Source organism: Phocoena sinus, chromosome 14 (assembly GCF_008692025.1).
Source record: "Phocoena sinus isolate mPhoSin1 chromosome 14, mPhoSin1.pri, whole genome shotgun sequence".
NCBI lineage: Eukaryota > Metazoa > Chordata > Mammalia > Artiodactyla > Phocoenidae > Phocoena > Phocoena sinus.
Window position 1 is genome coordinate 50,308,882 of NC_045776.1, and position 23,381 is coordinate 50,332,262.

General features: G+C 46.2%; 1 protein-coding gene across 18 annotated transcripts in view; it reads left to right on the forward strand.

Moving 5' to 3' along the window:
• The window catches only part of TMEM241 (transmembrane protein 241), a 108,647-nt gene extending 85,682 nt beyond the window's left edge, over positions 1 to 22,965 (forward strand). For 8 of the 18 annotated variants that reach the window (XR_004345369.1, XR_004345367.1, XR_004345368.1 and 5 more), the window contains 2 exons: positions 9,211 to 9,275; positions 19,077 to 21,890. Coding sequence is in view for 6 of the 18 variants with exons in the window: in XM_032602556.1 (XP_032458447.1) it covers positions 9,211 to 9,275; positions 19,077 to 19,137 (126 nt within the window). In the remaining 12 variants the exon portion in view is untranslated. The other 10 variants (XR_004345360.1, XR_004345371.1, XR_004345358.1 and 7 more) reach the window with 9 other exon arrangements.
• Positions 22,966 to 23,381: the final 416 nt, after the last annotated feature.

The window sequence follows — 23,381 nt, forward strand, 5'->3', positions numbered from 1 at the left end:
TTGTCAAAATGTCTAATATATATGTACTTGGAATTCTAGAAGGTAAGGAGAGAAGCAGTGTATGAAGGAATAATGGCTGAGAATTTTCTAACACTGCTGAAAGACATCAACCCACAGCTTCAAGAATCTCACCAAACCCCAAACTAAAAATACAAAGAAAAATAAGTATGCTTAGGCATATCCTAGTTAAAATGTTGAAAACCAAAGATAGAGAAAATCTTAAAAGTCAACCAGAGGAAAAAGACATTACCTTAAATTTTAAAGTAACTGACATTTCAACTGAAACTATGAATACCAACAGACAATGGAATGACATCTTTAAAGTGCTGAAATTTAGGGGATAGATTAGATAATCTCAACACTCCATTCCTCTATTCCTACCTTAAAGAACTAGTCACCAGCCTCTTCAAAATTACTATGAATATGTTTGGAGAATTACTACTTGAGGTTTTCTAGACTTTTTCATTAAATATACATGCTTATTTCATCTCCTAATTCTCAGATTTCTATTGTCTTGTATTCATATCACATAGCATGATATTGACTTCTAAAATTCACATTGGAAACTCATTATAAATCAAGTAAAGTAGTACTTAATTTGGATAGACAGATCATGTTCTTTTTTTTTTTTTTTTTTTTTTGCGGTACGCGGGCATCTCACCGCTGTGGCCTCTCCCGTTGCGGAGCACAGGCTTCGGACGCGCAGGCTCAGCGGCCATGGCTCACGGGCCCAGCCGCTCCACGGCATGTGGGATCTTCCCGGACCCGGGCACGAACCTGCATCCCCTGCATCGGCAGGCGGACTCCCAACCACTGCGCCACCAGGGAAGCCCAGACAGATCATGTTCTAAAGTAGAATATAAATGTTTGAAGGTAGAATGAATGAATGGCTTTATAAAAAGGAAACTGTGATATAATGGTATGATTCATGTATAGTGAATCATTAGTTAAGGTGTTGGTTGGAATAGTGATTTAGAATTACTTGCTACTCAAAATGTGGCTTCGACACCAAAAGCACAAGCAACAAAAGAAAAAAATAGATAAATTGGACTTCATCAAAATTATAAACTTTTGAGCTGCAAAGGATACCATCAAGAAAATGAAAAGACAACTCACAGACAAATCATATATCTGATAAGGGAGTTGTATCTAGAACATATAAAGAACTCTTAAAGCTCAATAGTAAAAAGATAACACAGTTTAAAAATGGGCAAAGAATCTGAAGAGACAGTACTACAAAGTAGATAAATAAATGGCCAGTAGGCCCATGAAAAGATGTTCAGCATCACTTGCCATTAGGGACATGCAAATCAAAACAACAGTGAGATACCACCTCACTCCCACGAGGATGGCTATAATAAAAAAGACAAATAAGGACAAGGATGTGAAGACATTGAAACCCTCATGCACTGTGGTGGTAATGTAAAGTGGTGTAATAAATGAGTCCTGTGGTGAAGATGCTGATGATGGTGGTAATGATGGTTATTTACCAGGTTCTGGCTTATTCATCAATGTTATAAAGTGGTTCTGTGGATTTTGGCAGTTTTGTAGATACTTTTACTGAAATTAAGAACACATCACTAGGGACTTCCCTGGTGGCGCGGTGGTTAAGAATCTGCCTGCCAATGCAGGGGACGCGGGTTCGAGCCCTGGTCCAGGAAGATCCCACATGCCACGGAGCAACTAAACCTGTGCGCCACTACTGAACCTGCGCTCTAGAGCCCACGAGCCACAACTACTAAAGCCCGCACACCTAGAGCCTGTGCTCCACAACGAGAGAAGCCACCGCAATGAGAAGCCCGCACACCACCATGAAGAGTAGCCCCGGCTCGCAGCAACTGGAGAAAGCCCGCATGCAGCAATGAAGACCCAACACAGCCAAAAATAAATAAATAAATAAATTTTTTTTTAAAAAGGGGGGCTTCCCTGGTGGCGCAGTGGTTGAGAGTCCGCCTGCTGATGCAGGGGACACGGGTTTGTGCCCCGGTCCGGGAGGATCCCACATGCCACGGAGCGGCTGGGCCTGTGAGCCATGGCCGCTGAGCCTGTGCGTCCGGAGCCTGTGTTCCACAACGGGAGAGACCACAACAGTGAGAGGCCCCATATGAGAATTCCTAGGGAATTTTTTTTTAAATGCTGATACCTGGACCTTATTATAAGATATTCCAATTTCATTGATATGGGACAGGACTTCAGTTGTTTTTGTTTTTGTTTTCTAACTTCTCAGGAGATTCTGTTGTGCAGCTAGGGTTGAGAGCTACTGAGTCAAGTTGACATCTGCAGGGTTAAGCAGAGCTACCATTGAGGGTTAACTTGGAAGTGGAAAAGGAGGATTGGCACAGGAACCAGGAGACCTGGGTTTGAGTCTGCACTCTTCCCTTTTTGTGACTGTGTGCTTTGAGCAAGATATTTGACCTCAAGGAGCTTCAGTTTCTTCATCTGTAAAATGGGACAAAGCACCCTCCCCTCCTGTGGAGGGTTGTTGCGAGGAGCAGATGAATTCATACATGTGACACTGCTGAGCCTGACACCTGGGACATTTTTTGCCCTATTTATTTATTTTTTTATTTTTTGCGGTACGCGGGCCTCTCACTGTTGTGTCCTCTCCCATTGTGGAGCACAGGCTCCGGACGCGCAGGCCCAGTGGCCATGGCTCATGGGCCCAGCTGCTCCGCGGCACGTGGGATCCTCCCGGACCGGGGCACGAACCCGTGTCCCCTGCATCGGCAGGCGGACTCTCAACCACTGCACCACCAGGGAAGCCCTGCCCTCTTTATTTTTAAAAAAAATTTTTGGTCATGCCGTGAGGCATGCAGGATCTTAGTTTCCCGGTCAGGGATTGAACCCGTGCCCCCTGCCTTGGGAGCATGGAGTCTTAACCACTGGACTGCCAGGGAAGTCCCTGACCTCTTTAAATTTTGGTTACTTTCTTCCCTTACCTTCCATGAACTAGATATTTATGTCACTTTTTTTTTTCTAATTTTGTTCTATTATTGCTTTTTCCATAAAATGTAGGAGTTTGTTAAAAGTCATCCGAGGTTTCTCTAGGTTTAGAATTTATCCTTTCTTCACGTGACCTTGATCTCTTTACGTTCCTCAGCTATATTCTCAGTCCCAGTGTACTTATGGTAAATGTCATTTTTTGATACCTGAAAAAGTAACGGCTCATTGTATATTTTAATGAGGTGATACCAAATGCTGTTAATAGCTCTGCCTGAAGTTTAGCATGATTTGTCTGTCATTAACTGATCCTGGAATAAATCATAGGATTGATATTGAATAAATTAATTCAATATTTTAAAAACACCAAACGGGCTTCCCTGGTGGTGCAGTGGTTAAGAATCTGCCTGCCAATGCAGGGGACGTGGGTTCGAGCCTTGGTCTGGGAAGATCCCACATCCCATGGAGCAACTAAGCCCGTGTGCCACAACTACTGAGCCTGCGTTCTAGAACTCGTGAGCCACAACTACTGAGCCTGCATGGCACAACTACTGAAGCCCACGTGCCTAGAGCCCGTGCTCCGCAACAAGACAAGCCACCACAATGAGAAGCCTGCGCACTGCAATGAAGAGTAGCCCCCGCTTGCTGCAACTAGAGAAAGCCTGCACACGGCAATGAAGATCCAACGCAGCCCCTCAAAATAAATAAATAAATAAATAAAACACCAAACGGAGTTCCCAGCCTTAGCTGTGGTTTCTGTCTAGTGGATTTGGCATAGTTTCTTTGGTCCTAGGCGAGAAAGACAGCCTGTTCTGAGATTATACATTTTTATTAGATTTACTCTTTAACCTAAGAGAAAGGCTGGGTTGGTTACATTCATATGTGAATCTGAAACACAGATGGACTCCAGGACAGTCTGACATGTGCCTCTACAGCCTGTGAGAAAGCTAGAGTTCACCTTTTCCTGGAGATGTGGGAGTACCATCTGGCCAGAGCTGGAGTTGGATGGTGTGGAGCAGAACACCTCACATTTTAATGTGCATGCATATCACCAGGGGTCTGTTCCACTGTAGATGTTACTCAGTCGGTCTGGGGTGGGGCCTGAGAGCCTGCATTTCCTGCAAGCTCCCAGATGGTTTCGATGGCAAGGGTATAGAAGACAGCCGTTCTTCTGTCTGCCCAGCACTTTCCCTACCTTCCTCCAGGGAAACCTTCCTTCCTCCATTCCAACCACGAAGTTCAAGGGTGAGCTTCCATGTTCTTACATTACTCTGTTTCCCAGGCCACAGTCAATTGATTCAGGGACCAATCAGAATCTTCCCTGGCATTTTGGGACTTGGAACCAGAGAGCCAGTCTCAGCTCTTCTCTGTGGAGCCCCATGGAGGTAATTGGTCCAAGAAGCACAGACAAGGGACAGAGAGATTGCCCCCAGTGTTCTCAGGTCTGGGTTCCAATGTTCCTAATATATGAAAAGTGACCTTTGGGATTATGTTACCAGCTCTGACGATACAGTGCTTTTGTGTAAACTGTTTCAGGCACTTACCGTATGCAAGTCTCTGTTGCTGGGCCCCGAACATACAAAGATGAATAGCTCACCTCCAGTGTGGGGAGACCACCATTTCAGTAGAATTTGATGTGTGCAATGGTAAGGGGTTACGGAAGCCCCTAGAAGAAGCTTCTGATCCACTCAGGAAAAGTTTTAGAAATGGATTTTCGAAAGGTGAATAGGGATTGTTTGAGGAGGCCTGTGAAATTATTCCAGGTAGAGAAAACTTGCTGAGCAAAGGCAAGATGATGGGATGAAACAGGGTTTGAAAACCTATAACCAGTTTACGTGGGAGGTGCATGGCTGAAACCGGGGCAGTTACGGTGAAGGGCCTTGTATACACGCTGCCATTGGCCACTTTTTCCTTATGTCCTATGTACTTCAACAACAACAACAGCAACATCAAAACAATAACAAACAGCAAAGCTAAATCTCTGCTTCTCTTCCAAATACACGACTCTCTGGCAGGTTCCCATCAACAACTGTTCCTCTTTATTTTCCCTTAAACAAACAGGAAATTTGTCTCAGGATCGAAATGAATGTTTAAAAAACAAACCTGATCTGCTTTAAATACTAAAATCTGTTTAAATAACACAGAGGTTGTGACATCCATTGACAAATCCAGGAAGTTCAAAGCCCCGCCGTTGACACAATGTATTGAGTTCTGCTGTTGTTGGCAGCCCGAACTGTGGCAGGTCCTGGAGTTTGTCATTCAGGTCCTCATGTGCGCAAGGCAGACATTCCTCAGACCACAGGCCTCTTTCTTCTTTGGGGAAACATTTGTATTTCTTTTTTTTTTTTTTTTTTTTTAAGATTTGTATTTTTTCAAATGCTTTTTGAAAGTAAGAACAACAATTGACAGTGATGGCTGCTACTTCCATCTCCTGAATGGCAAGCCCCAAGAGTAACTTGGAGTCTTTCTTCTGGGCAGATTTTAGCTGTTTTAAAGGTTAGAAAAAGAAGTTTATGCTTTTACTGACATTCATCAACCTAAATTGAAAGCCTGTACCCATTAAACACTAATTTCCCACCCCTCCCGGTCCCTGGTAACACCCATTCTACCTTCTATCTCTATGAGTTTGGCTGTTCTAAGTGCTTCACATAAGTGGAATCATACAGTATTTGTCCATCTGCGTCCGGCTTATTTCACTGAGCATAATGTCGTCAAGCTTCACCCGTGTTATAGCATATGTCAGAATTTCTTTCCTGTTTAAGGTTGAATAATATTCCATTGTGTGTGTGTGTGTGTGTGTGTATATATAGAGAGAGATATCTATCTATATAAATATATCTATATATATCACGTTTTGTTTACTCGTTCATCCATTGATAGGAACTTGGGTTGCTTCCAAGTTTTAGCTATTGTGAATAATGCTGCTCTGAACATGGGCTTGCAGATATCCGAGTCCCTGCTTTTAGTGGACTCTTATTTTCAAAAAAGCTGCATGGAGCTCATGTGGGGCCTTTCTGGCTGTGAGAGAAGGCTGACCTGGGAGTCAGGGCCTTGACTCCACTGCTCCCTGCCGTGAAGTCGCCGGGGCCTGGAGCAAGTCACACACCATCTCTGGGTCACCGTTTCCCCACCTCTGAGCTTAGGGAGTCGGTTGTACCTCCCGAATTCTGCCCCCAGGTGCCCTTGCATGGGACATTCTGTACCCAGACTTGCACAGTCAGCGGTGAAGGTGAAAGGTCTGTTCACCTGGCTTCCGTTTGTTCCTCGGTGGAGTTAGAAGTGGAGTGGACTCCTAGCACGAGCAGATTTGTCATTCACACACTTCCCACTGTTTTTGAGCAGCCCTGATGGCCCGTGGCAGGTGGAAATCTGTTGCTTTGCTGGGGCATGACCTTGAAGCTCATACAGGCTGAGAGGGATGTGTGGGTGCAAGTCACTTAGTGGGTGAGTCGGGCTGGACACCTGCCCAGGGTCCACCCCTCAGTGAGGTGTTGTCAGCTGCTACTCATCCCTTCTTACACTGTGACTTTTGTGAAGTGGTAGAACTTTGGTGACTCTGTGTGTGTGTGTGTGTGTGTGTGTGTGTGTGTGTGTGTGAGAGAGAGAGAGAGAGAGAGACACATACACACACACACACACACACACACACACACACACGGGGCGGGGGGGAAGAGGGTGATGGGAAATGCTTCTAAAAGATCTGACCGCTGGGGCTGGTGATGGAGGTAAAAGAAAGCAGAGAAGCCTAAGGAACCGAGGGTCCTTCTGGAAATTGATTAAAAAGTGAGCCATCTGCCTCCCCAGTAGCGCTACAGAATAAACAAGTTCACTATAAATTCCCTACAGAAAGAAGACAAACCTCCTTGTGAAATTTCACTGAGTGTCTCAGCCAGCAGAAGATTTGCTCATTGAGAGAGAAAAATTTAGAGAAGTTTGAAAGAGGGGCCCAGGAGAAAGGCAGGAGACCATGCAGACGTTTCCAGGAAGCAGCAGATGGAAAGGCACCAGTCTGGCTATAAACCAACCTTATTTTCAAGTAAGGGCTGGTTTGAAAATTCTCAGAGGTATTTTTCTTGGCAAAAGGTGCAGTTAATAGGAACAAGCAGGCCAGCTGTCTATCTCATGGAAGACGAGGTTCCTCCTAAGCTGAAGAAACTCGTAGAGGAACAGAGCCACAAGCCCTCAGCTGTGACTGTTGCAGGGCATGTGGGAGGTGATGGTTCCACAGAGGAGACTAAAGTCATATGAAAAAAGCCATCAGAGAGGACAATTAGAGGAGGCCATGTACGTATATGTATATCAAATCATGTTGTGCAATTAGATATATACACTTACATTTGTCAACTATTCCTCAGTGAAGTTGGAAAAAAAGAAAAAAGCTGGTAAAAAGGGCAAAGGAGATGAAAACGATGGTGAAGAGTTAAGAAAGGCTTCAGAAACGTCGTGAGTTGTTCCGTTAACACCAGGCTGCCGTCGCTAACCTCCGTCAGCAGAATGGAGGCCTTTTCAGCAATTCCAAGAAATAAATCTCTGTTGGCACCACCCCAGAAAATGTCCAAGAAGTTGCAAAAAGTAAAGAGGGATTAATGAGATTAACTTTGGTTAAGACTAAGGAAGGAAAGGGAAAAAAAAAGTAAGCGAAAATGACAATAAAAGTAAGAACAAAAGGGAAGGTGATAGGGACTTCCCTAGAAGCTCCAGGTCCAGAGGCAGTCAGGTCAGAGTAGAGACCACAGTAAAGATCATCTTTATCCTTTATAGGAAAAGAAGCAGGGAGGCTGATGAATTAATTCATGTGGTTTGTATAACCGTGTTTCCAAAACCAGATAATTGCATTGCAAAATAATAAAATTTTAGGCCCACTTCATTTATGACCATAGATACAAAAGTCCTAAATATAAAATGCCAAATAAGAAGAGGGCAGGATGGGGGAAGAAGAGCTGCTCTTTGAGATAAAAGCTCTTTAAGATAAAAGCCACCACTCCGTTTTCACTTTGAGAAATCTGTTTCCTCTTGTCCTTTGCTTTCTACTTTGCAACTGTCTCTCTGACCTTGTTGGCACTTCTTTTTTGTTCCTGAAGACACCACAGGCCTTTTTCGTTATCAAGGTTTTTGCTGCAAATTAAGCAAGGAAAGCAAACAGAAAGTGACCTGAAATGAATAAACTACCACAAAGGTTCTAAGAGCTCACAGAGTTTGTGTACTGAATGTTCCTGGTTTATGTTTCCAGACTTCTTTTTGAGATGGTAAATGAATGAAGATGAGACCCATTAAACACACTCCCTCCTTCTGACCATCTGCTTGTTGCCTTGTTCCCAGCTTGGGACCTGAAGAGGCCTCCAAGACCGGACATGACGTCCCCTTGAGTGACATGGCAGTTGACATCTCCGAGGGCATCCAGCCTGCGTGACCCATCCCAATACGGCTTGCTTCTTACTTCTTCTCATTGCAAGGAAGCAAGTCCTTAGGGTGACCTTCCTCATGGAAGCCCTTTTGTATTCCAGAATGCAGAATTCTGGGAAAAAACATCTTTCCTGAGCAGACATTCCAAAGTTGGGTCTTTGATTCTCAAAACTTTTTGTGCCGATGTTTAGAGGCACCGCTGGAGGCTGAGTCCTGTTACTGCCATTCCTAAGAGACTTTTATGTAATTTCTGGCTCTGAGAGATGTGGACTAACCTCTTCCCTCTCCTGTGGCTTCTAGATGTTTGCAAGTAATTAATTAATGATTTCATTGCTCGCTCCCTTAGGAAGTACCTGGTTTCTTAGAATGTGTGTCACGGGCCAGAAAGACAGGGGCATTAGGGCAGGGCGAGAGATGGTGTGTTAGCAAAGGCAGGTTGACAGCTAGGTTTTTAGCTGGAGGATCTGGGAGCAGGTGAATGAGTACTTCTGACCCTGAGGATTCTTTTTGCACAGCTGAGACAAGATGGAAACAGGGATTCTTGCTATGCCCCTGCCCAGGGGAGAGACGAGTTTGGATGTTGGCTTCCAAACTCCTCCTTTGAAGAGTTTGGAAGTTAAATGTTTCTTTGAAGATTCTCACCTCAGAATAGGCTAGAACTTAGCATTTTCCGCTAAATACAGGGGTATTTGGGAAAGGTAATTAGGGGGACTAGGAAGTATTTGGGGCAAAAAGTCATGAAGTGGGAAGGCATGGCTGACGTCTGGGATCTGAACTAGTACAAACTAAGCTTGTGAAGAATGGCTTTGGAGAAGGTTGCCGAGGGCCTGCTGCTCTGATGACCTTTTGTTGAAATGATTTCTGCAGGTGATCACGGCTGGTTTATCGATATTGCTGTTTGATATGATCCTGACCAGGGCCACCGTGGGATGGTAAGTCTTTTGCATAGAGAGAGGAGAAGAAAATTCGTTGTTTGTGTTTCCTTGGGATACTAATACTTGCTCTCAAATGTTGAAGAAAGGGTGTGTGTTTGGGTATATATTTTATTGACATATAAATATACATTCAGAAGAGTGCATCTATCATGATTATTTTCACAAACTGAATATACCACACCTGCTATAGCCAGCATCCAGGGCAGGAAGCAGAGCGTCAACGGTACACCTTTCAGCCACTCATCCACACGAGAGTAACCACTATAGGTGAGCCACTAATTATGCGTGCATATAACTATAACTACGTTTGTGTTTTTGCCTTTGACCCTTCAATTCATTTTCTCCTAGTCAAGTTCCAGATCATCCTTGTTTAGAATGCACCCATCCATTTGCTTAAAGACAGCACTGCCTCTCCCTCCCGTATTTGAGCAGAGACCTGAAGGAAGTGGGGGAGCGAGCCCTGGGGACCCTGGGGGAAACAGCAAGTGCAAAGGCCCTGAGTGTGCTTGGTCTGCTCAAGGAGCAGTGTGGCCGGAACAGGTTGATGGGGGAGAGTAGTAGGAGATGAGGCTGGTTGGTGGCTGACCATGTGGGGTCTTAAAGGCCATTGTAAGAGTGAGGGGGGAAGCGATCAGAGGGTTCTGAGCAGAGGAGCCACTTAGCTCGTAGGTTAAAAACACATTCCTCAGTCTGCCATGTGGAAGATGGGCTGTAGGGTCCTACCTCTGAACGCTCTATACAGACTGCCGCTCGGACAGCTGACGGAGTTAGGACTTTGATCCACTCCAGCTTGCTAGCATTCAAACCAGCTGATGTGATCATTACCAAGGGCTGTCGCTGTCATCTTCAGGGAAGATGAGGCGGGGTGGGGAGTGATGGTGAGTTTAAACTGTTAAGACTTCTGTCGCTCCTCTCATTAGTGGGCGTGCTTTATTTGGGGGGTATACACTTACGTATTTTAAATCTACACAGTAACGGGTGCTATTTGTGAGATGTTTAAGACAATGCAGAAATGCATCGAGTAAAAAGTAAAGGCCTGTCATCCTCTGCTTCCACCGTCTCCACGTGCCAGAAGTCACACCAGTTTGATTCAACAGTGAGAGCAATGCACTGTTTGGTCAGGATGTCCGCGCTGAGGGAGGTGGGCTCTATCGTCTGCCAAGTGAAACCACACCGACGGGTGCCTGTCGAGCAAGACGAGCCTCTCAGTCACCTGGGAATGGGTCAGTCCTTGCCAAGTCTTCGCCCAGCCTCCCGGCTGCTGGCCGGATGACCCACAGCTTTCCTCCCCTATGACCACGGCTGCCTGCTGTCCGGCCTGAATCACTAATGCGGCACATTATGGAGAATAAGTCATATTTGTTGTTGCTACTTACTGGTCTCTTAACCTCTGTTTTAAAAAGGAAAAGAAGCCTAGGGCCACTTGAAGATAAAGCTTATTTCCATTCCACTTTGGATGCATTGTTTGGCAATCCCCCCTCACCCCCGCCCCAAGAATGGCACTCCAAAACGGAATGGCAGACAAGTTTTGGAATAGGTTTTTCCATTTCTTTACCAGCATGATGGAAAGAAAAAGCATATTGTTGCTTAGCTTTGCTCAAATAAGGCGTAGTTCTAGAAAATCCATATTTTTTCCCATTCTGGGGCTGAGAGTAATTCTAAGGGTTGGTTCCTCCCACCCCCTCCCTCCACTTTTTTGCATTCATGTGCACATTGGACCTGCAGAATTGTCACCTGTTTTGCTCAAAAGCCACAGTGCTGGTTGGTGGGGCCGGTACTCGTGCTCAGTGTGTCTAGGGCAGCCTCCCCTCTCCCAGGACGTCTTGCAAATAATCCCCTGCCTTGTGCCGTCACAGCCACACACACAACCTCAATATGAGGTTCTTGCAAGATAAATGTGAGGGTCAGGACCAGGCTCTGGGAATACCATGATGAGGAAGTCCAGGAGGTGACTTTGCATCTCATGTGGCTTTGGGCTGGGAGGGGTTGGTTCAATAAACAGATATTTCCTGGGGTTCTGTGTGCCAGGAACAGCTCTCGGATAAAAGTGTAAAGTCACTGCCCCTGGGATGTCTGTTATTGCTCATCTCCCTGCCTGAGGGCAGGTTTGCACCTAAACCATCCAGACTGACAGAAATGAATCTTTTTGCTCACGGCATTCGGTGAAAGCGATTTTCAACCCCTCTCAGGAGCCCCTAATGGGGCATTTCCTGCCCCAAGAAGAAAAACGGAAGGAAAAGAAAAATTAGGAAATACTCCCACACCCTCCTCTTCTTCCTCCTCCTTCTAGTCTCACCTCTTCCTTTGAATAATAATAACCATTTATTGAGGAACTACTATATTTCAGACATTTTTATATTAATATTATCTCATTAACTTTCACAACAACCCTCCAAGTTAGCCCCGTTTTAAAGATGAAGAAGCTGAGGTTCAGAGACATTTAACTGATTGTCCCAAGATTTTAGAGCTACTAGGTGATTGGACCAGGATTCAAACCCAGGTCTGTGTGTGTCCAACATCCCATAAACTTCACATACCTCCCTAGAAATGACGTGGGAAACGCCAAGGACTTAGCAGCAGCATAGATAGTGTCTAGGTAGAAGCAGGTCATGGAGAGGTGGAAGAGACATTGGCCTAAATGTTTCTCTTCCCACCAGTCTGATCGTTTATAAAGAGCATCTAGATGATATGGCAGGAGTACAGAAGGAGCGTTACCCAGGACAAAACGGCTCTATTTCTTGTTCAGGGGCTGACACGGTGAACTAAGAATGTCCAGTGGAACATTTTTAGGAAAAGGATTTCATTGCCTTAGATTTCTTTTTTTATTTATTTATTTTATTTTTTATTTTTTGGCTGCGTTGGGTCTTCATTGCTGCGTGGGCTTTCTCTAGTTGCGGCGAGTGGGGGCTACTCTTTGTTGCGGTACACGGGCTTCTCACTGCGGTGGCTTCTCTTGTTGTGGAGCACGGGCTCCAGGCTCATTGGCTCTAGAGCGCAGGCTCAGTAGCTGTGGCGCACGGGCTTAGTTGCTCCGCGGCATGTGGGATCTTCGCAGACCAGGGCTCGAACCCGCGCCCCTGCATTGGCAGGTGGACTCTTAACCACCGCGCCACCAGGGAAGTCCTGCCTTAGATTTTTAATACTAGAGGCTATAATTCTATCAATCAACTAACAATATTTATTGAGTGACTGCTGTATGCAAAGCATGTGGAAGTCATTAAGGAACATAAGACATCATCCAGCCCTCAAGGAGTTTTCGGGAGAAGAAGTCATGAAGGTAGTTTCTGCAGTAGGATAGTAACCGTTTGAATGCACAATGAATGTGAAGACTGGAGGAGAGAGAGAGGGTGGGGTGAGCTGGAGGGCCTTGGAACTGGCTTGAAACTGGACCTGATGCAGAAGGGAGAGGCTTAGTCAGACTGGGGGTGGAAGAGTATTTGGTCCCTCCGGCCCTGGGAGGACAGGGAAGGATGGAGGGGCAAGAGGTGCCAACGGTGAGACTTCGTGATTTGGAACCGGAGCTGGTGCTGGGGGGGCAGGGAGCTGATCCTACACTCCCTCCTCCTTACTCTGCACCTGTCCTTCTGGGAAGGCAGGACACAAACGGGCAGGTTGACATCCAAAAACCTAACTGCCAAGATATCCTGGTGCATCCTCAAGACTCTTCCCCCAATTTCTTGTATCTTACCCTTCATAGTGATCGTCTCAACTCTTGACAGTAATTTTCCTTCTTACAAATAAGCCTCATTGATTGTATTTTGTATACAATTTCAGAATGAATTAAAAAACAGCAGAAAAACAAAAAACACCCAGGTGTTGAACTGAGTGTGAGAAATGAGCCTGAGATGCTCTCCAGTGGGGAGGCCGCGCTTAGTCTGAAGGTTCCAGCAGCCGTCTGTGCGTAGGCCATATCTCCAGGCTGTTCCACATCCTGTGGACTTCGTGGTACACCCTGAACAAGATGGAAAGAAGAGCTGTGTGTACCCAAATCAAGGAAACAGCACGTGTGATTATTGCAAAAGGAACCTTGACTTTGGAATTTCCTGATTTTTGAGAACTCTCGAATTTAAGGATCGTGTGTTTTCAGCCTCAAAGAATTTTCCAACCACAAAGTGAACCGCCAGAAGAGGAATGTCAGACTGTGTTTCAGATTTCCTGTCTTTTGCACAGAGCTGATCTGCATTGTCCATAGACTGGGTGTGTTCAAGCTGTGACTGGGTGACCAGCTCGGATCCTGGGCAGGGATCCGAGGCCAGTCTCTGTCCTGTGGGAGCTTAGACTGATCGGAAGTGAGAAGGCAGGGCTGCAGGCCTGTTTTGTTTGGACCTACTGTGTTTGCCTGTATAGTCATTGTTTCTTCTTTTTTGATTTTCAAATTTCAAATTACTCAGCATTTAGAAATCAGGTGATTTCCCTGTACAAGTCCAGATCTCCAGATTCTTTTGAAAATACGGAACAGCTGTTAAGTTGGGCCTGCATGTCCACACAGCAGCAATCGCTGGAGTGGGTCGAGGCTGCCCGCTCAGTGGACATGGGCTCCGTGAGTGAGCGTAGCTGCCACCGCTGCAGTCTGGCTGAGGGCGGGGACCCCGGATCAGCCGATATCCTCGCCTGCATTTGCTTGTATGTTCATTCATTCTATAAGGAGTGCTTGCTGGGCTCTGAGGCTCCAGACACAGTCCAAGACCCCAGAGAGGTCACCCTCCAGGAGACGAGGGCCCATGTAATTAATTGTCCACCTTCGTGGGTGGGCAACAGCTTAGAGGCACAAAATAGCTCATTGTCTCAAGTAGGGTTTTTCACCCGCAGCACTGTTGACGTTTTGGGCCAGATAATTCTTTGCTGTGAGGGGCTGTCCTGTGTCCTGTAGGATTTTTAGCAGCAAACCTGAGCCTCACCTCACTAGATGCCAGTAGCACCCCCTCAACTGTAACAATGCGAAACGTCTCAGGACATTGCTAAAGGTCCCCTTAGGGGCAGAATCGCCCCGGTTGGGAATCACGGATCTGAAGTTGTGAGGTGGTTAGTGGAGACATGCCATTTGACATTTCAGCGAGATCTTAAGGAACTTGTTTATCTCCTAATTAGAGATTTGGATCAGCTCCAGGGTCAGGTCCTGGGCAGCCCTTGCTGCCCGCTCTGTGTTCCACGATCAGCATGAACCACACGCGTGACAGGTGTGCACTCCTTGCCCACCTGCTGGCTGAAGCTTCTCCAGGAAAGGAGCCACGTTTCGCTCACCTTTGCGTCTCTCCTTCCGGCACCGTTTGCTGAATCAACAGGTACTAGGCTTCTCAATCCTGTACCTAAGAAAAATGATAAGCCTAAGCCCCCAACATTGGTCAACTTTTAAAGCCTTTAATTAAAAGCAGCTGCTCTTGGGGACATCCCTGGTGGCGCAGTGGTTAAGAATCCACCTGCCAATGCAGGGGACACGGGTTTGAGCCCTGGTCCGGGAGGATCCCACATGCCTTGGAGCAACTAAGCCCGTGCGCCACAACTACTGAGCCTGCGTGCCACAACTACTGAAGCCCGCGTGCCTAGAGCCCGTGCTCTGCAACAAGAGAAGCCACCGCAATGAGAAGCCCACGCACTGCAACGAAGAGCAGCTCCCACTCACCGCAACTAAAGAAAGCCCGTGCGCAGCAACAAAGACCCAACACAGCCAAAAATAAATAAATGAATAAATAAGTAAATTTATATATAAAAAAAGCAACTGCTCTTGTCCAGCTAACTACCTTGTTTTTAACTATAAAAGCCCAGTATTTTAATATCTTTGGCAAGCCCTGTAATTTAAATTTCCAGATTAACATGTATTCATTTTTTAATTAACAACATCTTACAGTGCAGATCGATAACGAATTCCCTCTATTCTAAAATTTCGGCAAAGGGGATTCAACACATACAAAAGAAAAAAATTCTGAACGGTGAGTGATGTTCCTTTCGAGTAGAATTAGTTGTGTGTGCCTCCTCTTCAAATCCTCTTTAGACAAAGAGAGTCACTCTTCTCTGTGGAATAGTTTAGGTACAAGGAGAGAAAGGAATAACCAAAGCACAACCTGTTTGTTTGTAGGATTTCGTGACCAGCTCCTCACCTTTGCCCATCATTCACCGGGCCTGCCATTGATCCTGGGCTGCAAACACGAGGATCGCTTCAACTTGATTCCAGTCCCAACCTCATTAACACCAAGAGTCTTTAGAAAATGGTCTTCTATCCTCTCTGAGTAGAGATGTGTGTGCCTTTCATGTTAGGGGAATGCTTGGAGACTGCCCAAGTCTCTTTGTAGGAAGAGTGAAGTTAGGGGTGAAGAAAGAACTTCCACACACCCCAAAGTGCATCTAGGACCACAGTGTCTGAAGTTTTTCATCTGAATTAAAAATTTGAAGCCCCTTCTTTAAAATGCTGAGAAAGGCCTTCATAACTATGCTCATTACCTTTCGACACAGAGTAGTTTATCAGATTGTGAACTGTCACTCAGCAAGTCCCCAAGGGAGTGGTGAATTAGTTTTGGTGAGGAAAAGAGAGAAAAACAAAAATAGTTTGGAATCCAGATGGGAAAAGGGGGAGCAGTTATAAGAATTCCATCACTCACTGAGTAAATATTTATTGGGTGTTGTGTTAAGTGCTAGGCCTACAGCTGGGGAAAGGATACAGTCTCTGTCCTCTGTCTGGAGGGTTCCATAGGAATTCATTGAATCACCACAGTAATACATGTATAATTGAGATGGGGCCTTTGGCTCCCGATGGGAGAAAAGAGGAGTGGAGAGACGCTGAAAATAACCCCCTGGAAGAGAAGCGAGCGATGACTATTTCTGGCTGCCTCTGCTCTGCAATCTGATGTTTATGCCTTGTTACATGAAGTTTGTTCATTTCAGGAATGATGGGGATTATAAGATTTGCAAACAGTCCAGTAAAGCTCTGACTTGACCAGCTGTAATGCGATTAAGATTCCTGCCCCCCTCCTTGTGTCAGCATCTCCCGCTGTTTAGAAGACAGCATCAAAGCTCACCTCCCTGGCTCTCTTAACAGTAAACGGAACCGGGTTTGTTTTCATGTCAGCGTTCCCTAAGCTGCTAGGTGTTTCATTAACTCGCTAAGCCAAGGGGATGAAATGCAAGTTTATTACGCTACAGCATTGTTCTAAAGCTGCAGGTGTGAGGGTGGCAGAGAGCCAGCCAATATCCTGTTCTCCCTGGTGATTAAGGAAGATTAGTGGAAATGACTGTGACCCCCTCCTGTTACAGTTGCAGAAATAAAACTCTTCCAAAGCCAAAGTTCTGTACAGATCTTTCATCAGGTCACGGTGACTCTGCGCTTTCCCAGGGGTTTAAGAAGCTGGTATGTGCGTTCTTTAAGGGATGTTGAAGGAAACAGCAGATTGGCTAAGAAGGGAAAGCCAGATCTTTAGAGGTGAGCCTGTGTACAAAATGAATGGCTTCCCCTTCCCAGGCCCTTCTTCATCCAAAGAGAAGAGGCAATAGAACCTGCCAGCATCTGGGTCTGTCCCTGAACTAGACCAGGGACAAGCACAAATGGGTCACGTTTCACAATACGGTCTTTGGGAACTTGGACCCTAGTTTCTCCCAGGAACAATCCTATAAATGATGAGTATAGATCTAGGAAAGTCCTCAGAAATTTATTCGGTTCGTAATATAGACACAAACTTCAGCTACGTTATTACGAGCTTAGTATGCGTTAAAGAGAATTCATCGACTTATTGTCACTATTATAAGACTTCTGTAGGAAGGAGGAAAGTACGTTCCAACTTGGAGCTTAAGCTGTCAGGCAGACATCTCCCTCGGGCCCCTCTCCTCTCTTTCCCCCTTGTTAGCGGGCTCGGGGGTCATCCTTCCAGCCCACTCCCCAGTGCAGTCACTTGACTAGTGCCTCTCTGCCCTCACCCAGAGACAGAGGCCTGACATCACCAGGGAGGGGACATGGCGGGGGTTCAGGGGATTTTCCCACTCTGTAGGTTGGCAGATGGGTGATGGGGGCGTAGATTTGTTCTCTGTTGCTCTAGAAAGCAGAACTTAGACTCACAGGTGAGGTTGTCAGGTCAGTATGAGGCAGGACTTCCTCCAGGAGGGAAGAACCTCGTGCCCCAGGACCTGCCACAAGATGCCCGTAGATGCCCATAGATGTTTGCCTGAATCCCATGGCTAGAGCTGGCTTTGCAGAGCAGGATGGGTCCTTCACAAGGAGTTTTCAAGCAGAGGTGGGGAAGCCAGCCAGTGGTGAGGGCTGCTGAGAAAGGGATCCCTACTCTGGGAGAGCAGTCGAGAAAAGAATAATATTTCATTGCTTGCCCATTGTAGGCCACACACGGGGGTCAGCTGCTTCAAGTATGTCCTTCTAAGCCTCACAGGGATGGTTAGATGTGATTGTCTCCTGTGGTACAGCTGAGGAAACAGCTGACTAACACTTGCAGGATTACGTGGCTAAAAACACCTGAGCACAGTTTGAACTCAGCTTATTGTTTTTCTATTCTCACACTTATTCAGTTCACTGCTGTACTGGAAATGGTCCATGGTACAAGTTATCTTTATGTCGCAGTCACCCACATAGGTGACATTTTCCACTGGGAACAGGATATGCACAGCCTAAGTGTGTTTCATACGTTCAGTGCCTTAGATACATGTTAGGAACATGGAGATGCAATAGCCCAAATGTGAGAGTGTGGTGTGTGGGTGTATAGGAGGAGTGGGTGTATAGGAGGAGTGGGATACTGGGTGGGTAAATGGGAGAAAAAAGGAAGAAGAAGGTGGGGTTGTTGGCACCTCTGGACAAGAGCATTTCATCCTCAGGGACCCCCATCAAAATCCTTTACGCGTGGCCCATCCTAGGCCTTAGAAGTGCTTTTGGGGAAGAATGACAGGGGATTCAGACAGACACCAGGTTGTCTACTGAGAAGTTTAAAATAGGAAATGTGCAGACCTTTCACTGTATTACCTTTTAGGCATGTTAAAAAAATCCAGCTCTTCCCGTTCTCACACTCTTCTGTTCTCCTGCTATGTTTTCATTTTCAAATCACTGACCATATACATATTTCTGCTCTGGTGGGAAATTCACGATTCCCCATTTGTATTTTCTTCATTATTCTTTTTTTTTTTAATATTTATTTATTTATTTATTTAGGTTGCGCTGGGTCTTCGTTGCCGCAGTCGGGCTCCTTAGTTGTGGCATGTGAACTCTTAGTTGCGGCGTGCGTGTGGGATCTAGTTCCCTGACCAGGGATTGAACACCGGCCCCCTGCATTGGGAGCGTGGAGTCTTAACCACTGCGCCACTAGGGAGGTCCCCTCCCCATTTGTATTTTGTTTTTAAATGTTCTGTTATTCTAAATGAAATAAAAGGATTCAGAGATTGTCAGCTTAATAATGATAAGATTATGGATATCTGCATGATTTTATATTCATCAACCCTCTATGGCAAAAAGTACCAGGCAGCTCTGTGGGAAGCCCTCCTCCAATATTTCTGCCAGAGAGCATTAACGAAGGGCAGTCACTGTCACCTGGTCAGGATGGTTGGGACACATCACCTTCTTCCCTAAGGGGAGGTATCACAACTCACCTTGCAGCCCACTCCCCTCCCCCCGCACAGCTGAGGCTTACCCTGGATGACTGGGCAGTCCCTGGGCCTGACCTCAAAGCGGGGCAGTGCAGGCGGGGGACAAGATGCTCAGCTGCGGGATGAGGGGGCATCCCTTGCCCTGCGGTATGTGGGCACCAGGCAACTCCGTGTGTCCACAGCCCCCAGGCTCCGGGGAGGGGAAAGATGACTTCTTGCTGTTTCTTGCAGCCTCCTGCTTGGCGGCCTTGGAGAGGCCTTGCTGGTTTTCTCAGAGCGGAAGGGCTCCTAAACACAGAGAAAGTGGACTCCCAGGCTGCAGGTGGAGAGCACCGCCCTGGGCTTTGGAGCTCCCTGTCCCGGCGATAGAAAGAAGAAAGCAAGAACGACGAGACACTGCTGCTCGCTGCGTCGAGGAGAACTTTTTCTGGGGTCTCTGGGCCGCTGCAGAGAGTGGACTGTGTCGAGAGGCTCCCCCAAGTCCTGCTGACTGTGCTGTGAGCCCAGCTGTGCAGAAACAGATGCAGGATTCCACCTGCATGGGGATGGCTCCGCCCACCTTGATTGCCACGCAAGCCTCCTTACTAAACACCCTTCCCAGATAAGCGTTCACTGCCTGCTAGTGGGCCCAAGGTATTGCGTTGCCTTTTTGGTTTTGTTTTGTGATTTTACATCCCTGGAGACTCCTCCGGAGACCCCCTTTCCTTGCTGTCAGGCTGGCTTGCCTAGAACTCATACTCCCCCGCCTAGGGGCACAGAGAGAATTCCTCAAGCGGGGCTTCCACTGGGGGCGGGGGTGGAGGAGGTAAATGGGGGTTCTGGGCCAAGTAAGACACCAGCAAGGACTCTACTTCTCCAGAGTGTGTGCTGAAGCCTTTTTATGGTTGTGTGTTGTGTTGAATTCCACACACCCTTCTGTGCCTACCATTAGGTTAACTTGGTACTAATGATTACCAGAGGGCACAGGATTAATAAGCACTGGTGGAGGAAACACCAAACAAACATAGCTATGTAGGGGCTTCCCAGGTGGCGCAGTGGTTGAGAGTCCGCCTGCCGATGCAGGGGACACGGGTTCGTTCCCCGGTCCGGGAGAGGCCACGACAGTGAGAGGCCCATGTACCGCAAACAAAACAAAACATAGATATGTAAACGCACACACAGTTATATTCATAATCCATTTAATTCCCTGATATCTCAGAGGAGGTTTCAGATCACTGAACACTGAAATATATTTTTCAGGCCAGATTAAAAATAGGATGAAAACTCTAAATCTTGCCTTTATGGGACTCAAAAGAAATGAATTTGCATGAAATGGTCATTTGATTCTGAACCCCAATGAAGGTTTAAGAAAATAATGTCTAACTCCAAATATTCCTGCTCATAATAGGTTTTCTGAATGCATTATACCCTGCCAGGTGTCAGTTTTGGTCATTTTGAGACATAGAAGGTAATGAAGTCCAGGGAGTCCTGTCCAGGAAGAATCCAGGCCCTGCAGGGTTGGACACCCTGTTAGTGATGAAGGACCACCTCCAGCATCTGGGAAACAAGCCTTGTCCATTCTTGGCCTTGTGAAGACTAAGGTCAGCTCAGTCAGGCCATTCTTCCTGCATTTTTTTCTCCAAGTTGTTGAAAAAAGAAACAAGATGAAACAAATAGGAATGGGTTAGTATATTTGGACCTTGAGTACCTTAAATTCATTTCCTTGTCTTTTTCCTGGTCTCTGCTTGTCATTTAAGGTAAACATGTTCAGAGTGACCTTTATACATATATAGTTTCACTTTGCTTTTTGTTCCTAATCTGAGATGTCAAACCTTCTACTGAGGATCAAATAGAAAATGTGGGTTTACAATTTTCTTTGTTCTTTTGCTCCCACAAAACCGTGTCTGTACACCTGAGTCCATTTCTCTCTTTGCAGAAAGTGGCATCTGTCCAAATGTCATCTTATGTCTGTCTTTCCAAGTCTCATTTGAGCAAATGGAGATTCCTAAGGCTAGAAAGAGCCATGTACAGTTAACAAACCCCATCCCCTGTTCCAGCAGGACTGACCTCAGAAACTTCTGCAGCAGACAGAGAAAGACAAATACTGTACCACATCACTTACATGTGGAATCTAAAAAATAATACAGATGAATGTATTTGCAAAACAGAAACAGATATAGAAAACCAACTAGTGGTTACCAAAAAGGAGAGGGAAGGGAAGAGGCAAATTAGGGGTATGGGATTAAGAGATACAAACTACTGTATATAAAAAAGATGAGCAACAAGGATATACTGTACAGCACAGGGAATTATAGCCATTATCTTGTAGTAACTTTTAATGGAATATAGTCTATAAAAATATTGAATCACTATGCTGTACACCTGAAAGTTAATACAATATTGTAAATCAACTATACTTCAATAAAAGAAATAAATGTACCTCAAAAAACAAAATTTCTGCTGCAGAGTTTTAGACCTTTTTTTTTTTCTTTTTAAAGAATCTCTAACAAGGATTTTTTTTGGTTTTTGTCTGTGTGATTTTTTTAACTTCATTCCAGAGTCCCATTGTTTTTAAAATCTCAGGTCTTTTCTTACTTTGACACTAGCAAGAGGCAAAGGCTAAGATGTTTCTTCAACAGACCATCCTGCTTCCTTCAGCTTCCGTTTCTTCTCGGGATTTTTTCTGCAAGCTTTTACCACCATCTTTTATGCCCAAGTTCTCGTGCTCAGCTCTGAACTCAGGGTGAGCCTAGAGGGCTGTAAGTCAAGGGACTGGCCTTGATTACTGCTCTCATTCTCTGTGGCTCTCTGGGCCCCTGGCCCCCCTGGTGGGGAATCCTCAGGTTACCCCAGCACTCCCTTTTACCCGAAATGATCCATTTGGTCATGTCCTATCTTGGTCATGTCCTTGCTGGCCCCATGTCAAAGCCAGGGTGTTTCGTCTTTGTATTTGTCCAAATAAAGAATACGCTTTCTGTCAGGAGAAGCAAAGTTCTGTGTGATTGTGTATTATTACTAATTCTGCTGTGGATATAAGGAAAAATAAACCATTTATTTTCTCGGTAATTGGCCTTTCTCTTCTCTTCAGCCTGGACAGGAGAGTATTGCAGAAAAGGTTGTTATCCTTGGGGAGTGAGTTCTTGCATCTTAAACACAGGCCCAGACCTCTACCAGCATCCAGACCACTTAGCTCTGCAGAGGGAGGTCCACCCAACTCCTCCCTCTAGCCCTGCCCTGTCCCGTGTAACCACCAGCCGTGTGTGGCCGTTGAGTACTGAGAGGGTGCCCCACCCCTACCTACCCCAATGGTATTTACACCCCTTGCAGTTCCTGTCTCTTTCTCTTGAATCCCGTCTAGCTCTGACTTGCGTGCTGCCAGTAGGAGGTGATAGAAGCAATGATCCCAGACTTCCAAGGCCAGGTTGAAAGCCTTGCAGCGCCTGCTTTGATCTTCTGGAATGGCCTTTGGGAGTCCCGAGCTGCCTTGTAGAAGTCTGACTCCCCTGAGGCAGCCGTGCTGGAGAGACCAGGTACAGGAGCCCTGTAGACAGTCGCTGCTGCACCCAGCCTTCTCACCACCCCACCAGGCTACCAGACGTGAGGGGAGCTGCCCTGGACCTTCTAGGACCAGCCCATCTGCCAGCTGAGTGCCATCAAGTGATCTCAGTCAATGCCACGTGGTGCAAAGCATCGGAGTCTGCATGAATGCCTGACCACAAAATCATGAGATACAGCAAAATTGTTTGAAGCCACTAAGTTTTGGGAAAACTTGTTATACGATAGAGAGCCTCGAATTCCTTTCGTCTCAGGTGGATCCAGTCCGAGCACTCTGAGACCCTCCCCTGAATAGACTTGTTCCAGGAGAACCAGTCTGCTCCAGCTGCCTTCCGCCCTGGAGCTGCCTGGAGAAGGGGACCCCTGCTGAGTGTCCAGGGCTTTCCCAGACCCCCGTTACAGGGCAGGATCTGTGCCTTTGGGTCAAAGAACCTCATTCACTCATTCATTCATTCAACAAATACTGAGAACCCACTATGTGCCAGGCTCTGTTTCGGGCTTGTGGATATATCCGTGAATAAGATGGGTCCCCCTGGAGCTTACTTTCTAGGGGTGGAGACAGACAATAAACAAGTAAATAATGGAATTTCAGAGAGAGTTAAGTGCTTTTAATAAAATAAAGACCGGATGGAGACACAGACTCTTCTGAAAATCTGATGAAAAGTAAGGAATTTCCCTTCCGAAATGTGCAGTCTCACACACACACACACACACACACACACACACTTAAGCATGTAGTTGGGGGATTTATTCTCCCTGAAGTCCATCTATTGGACCTCTATTGGATTCCAGGTTAAGAACAACTGAGTGAGAACCTCTTTGGGGGACATGGGGTGAAGTCAAGGGTGCCCATAGTGCGATGTGCTGCCGCCCCCCACTGGTCTGAGTGGAGGCCAGGTCACTGGGCCTTGTGCAGACAATGGCGGCCACAGAAGCCTCGGCCCTCTCTCGGGGGGGATCTCAGGCTGGTGTGGGAGAGATGCGCAGACTTGAACATGGGTC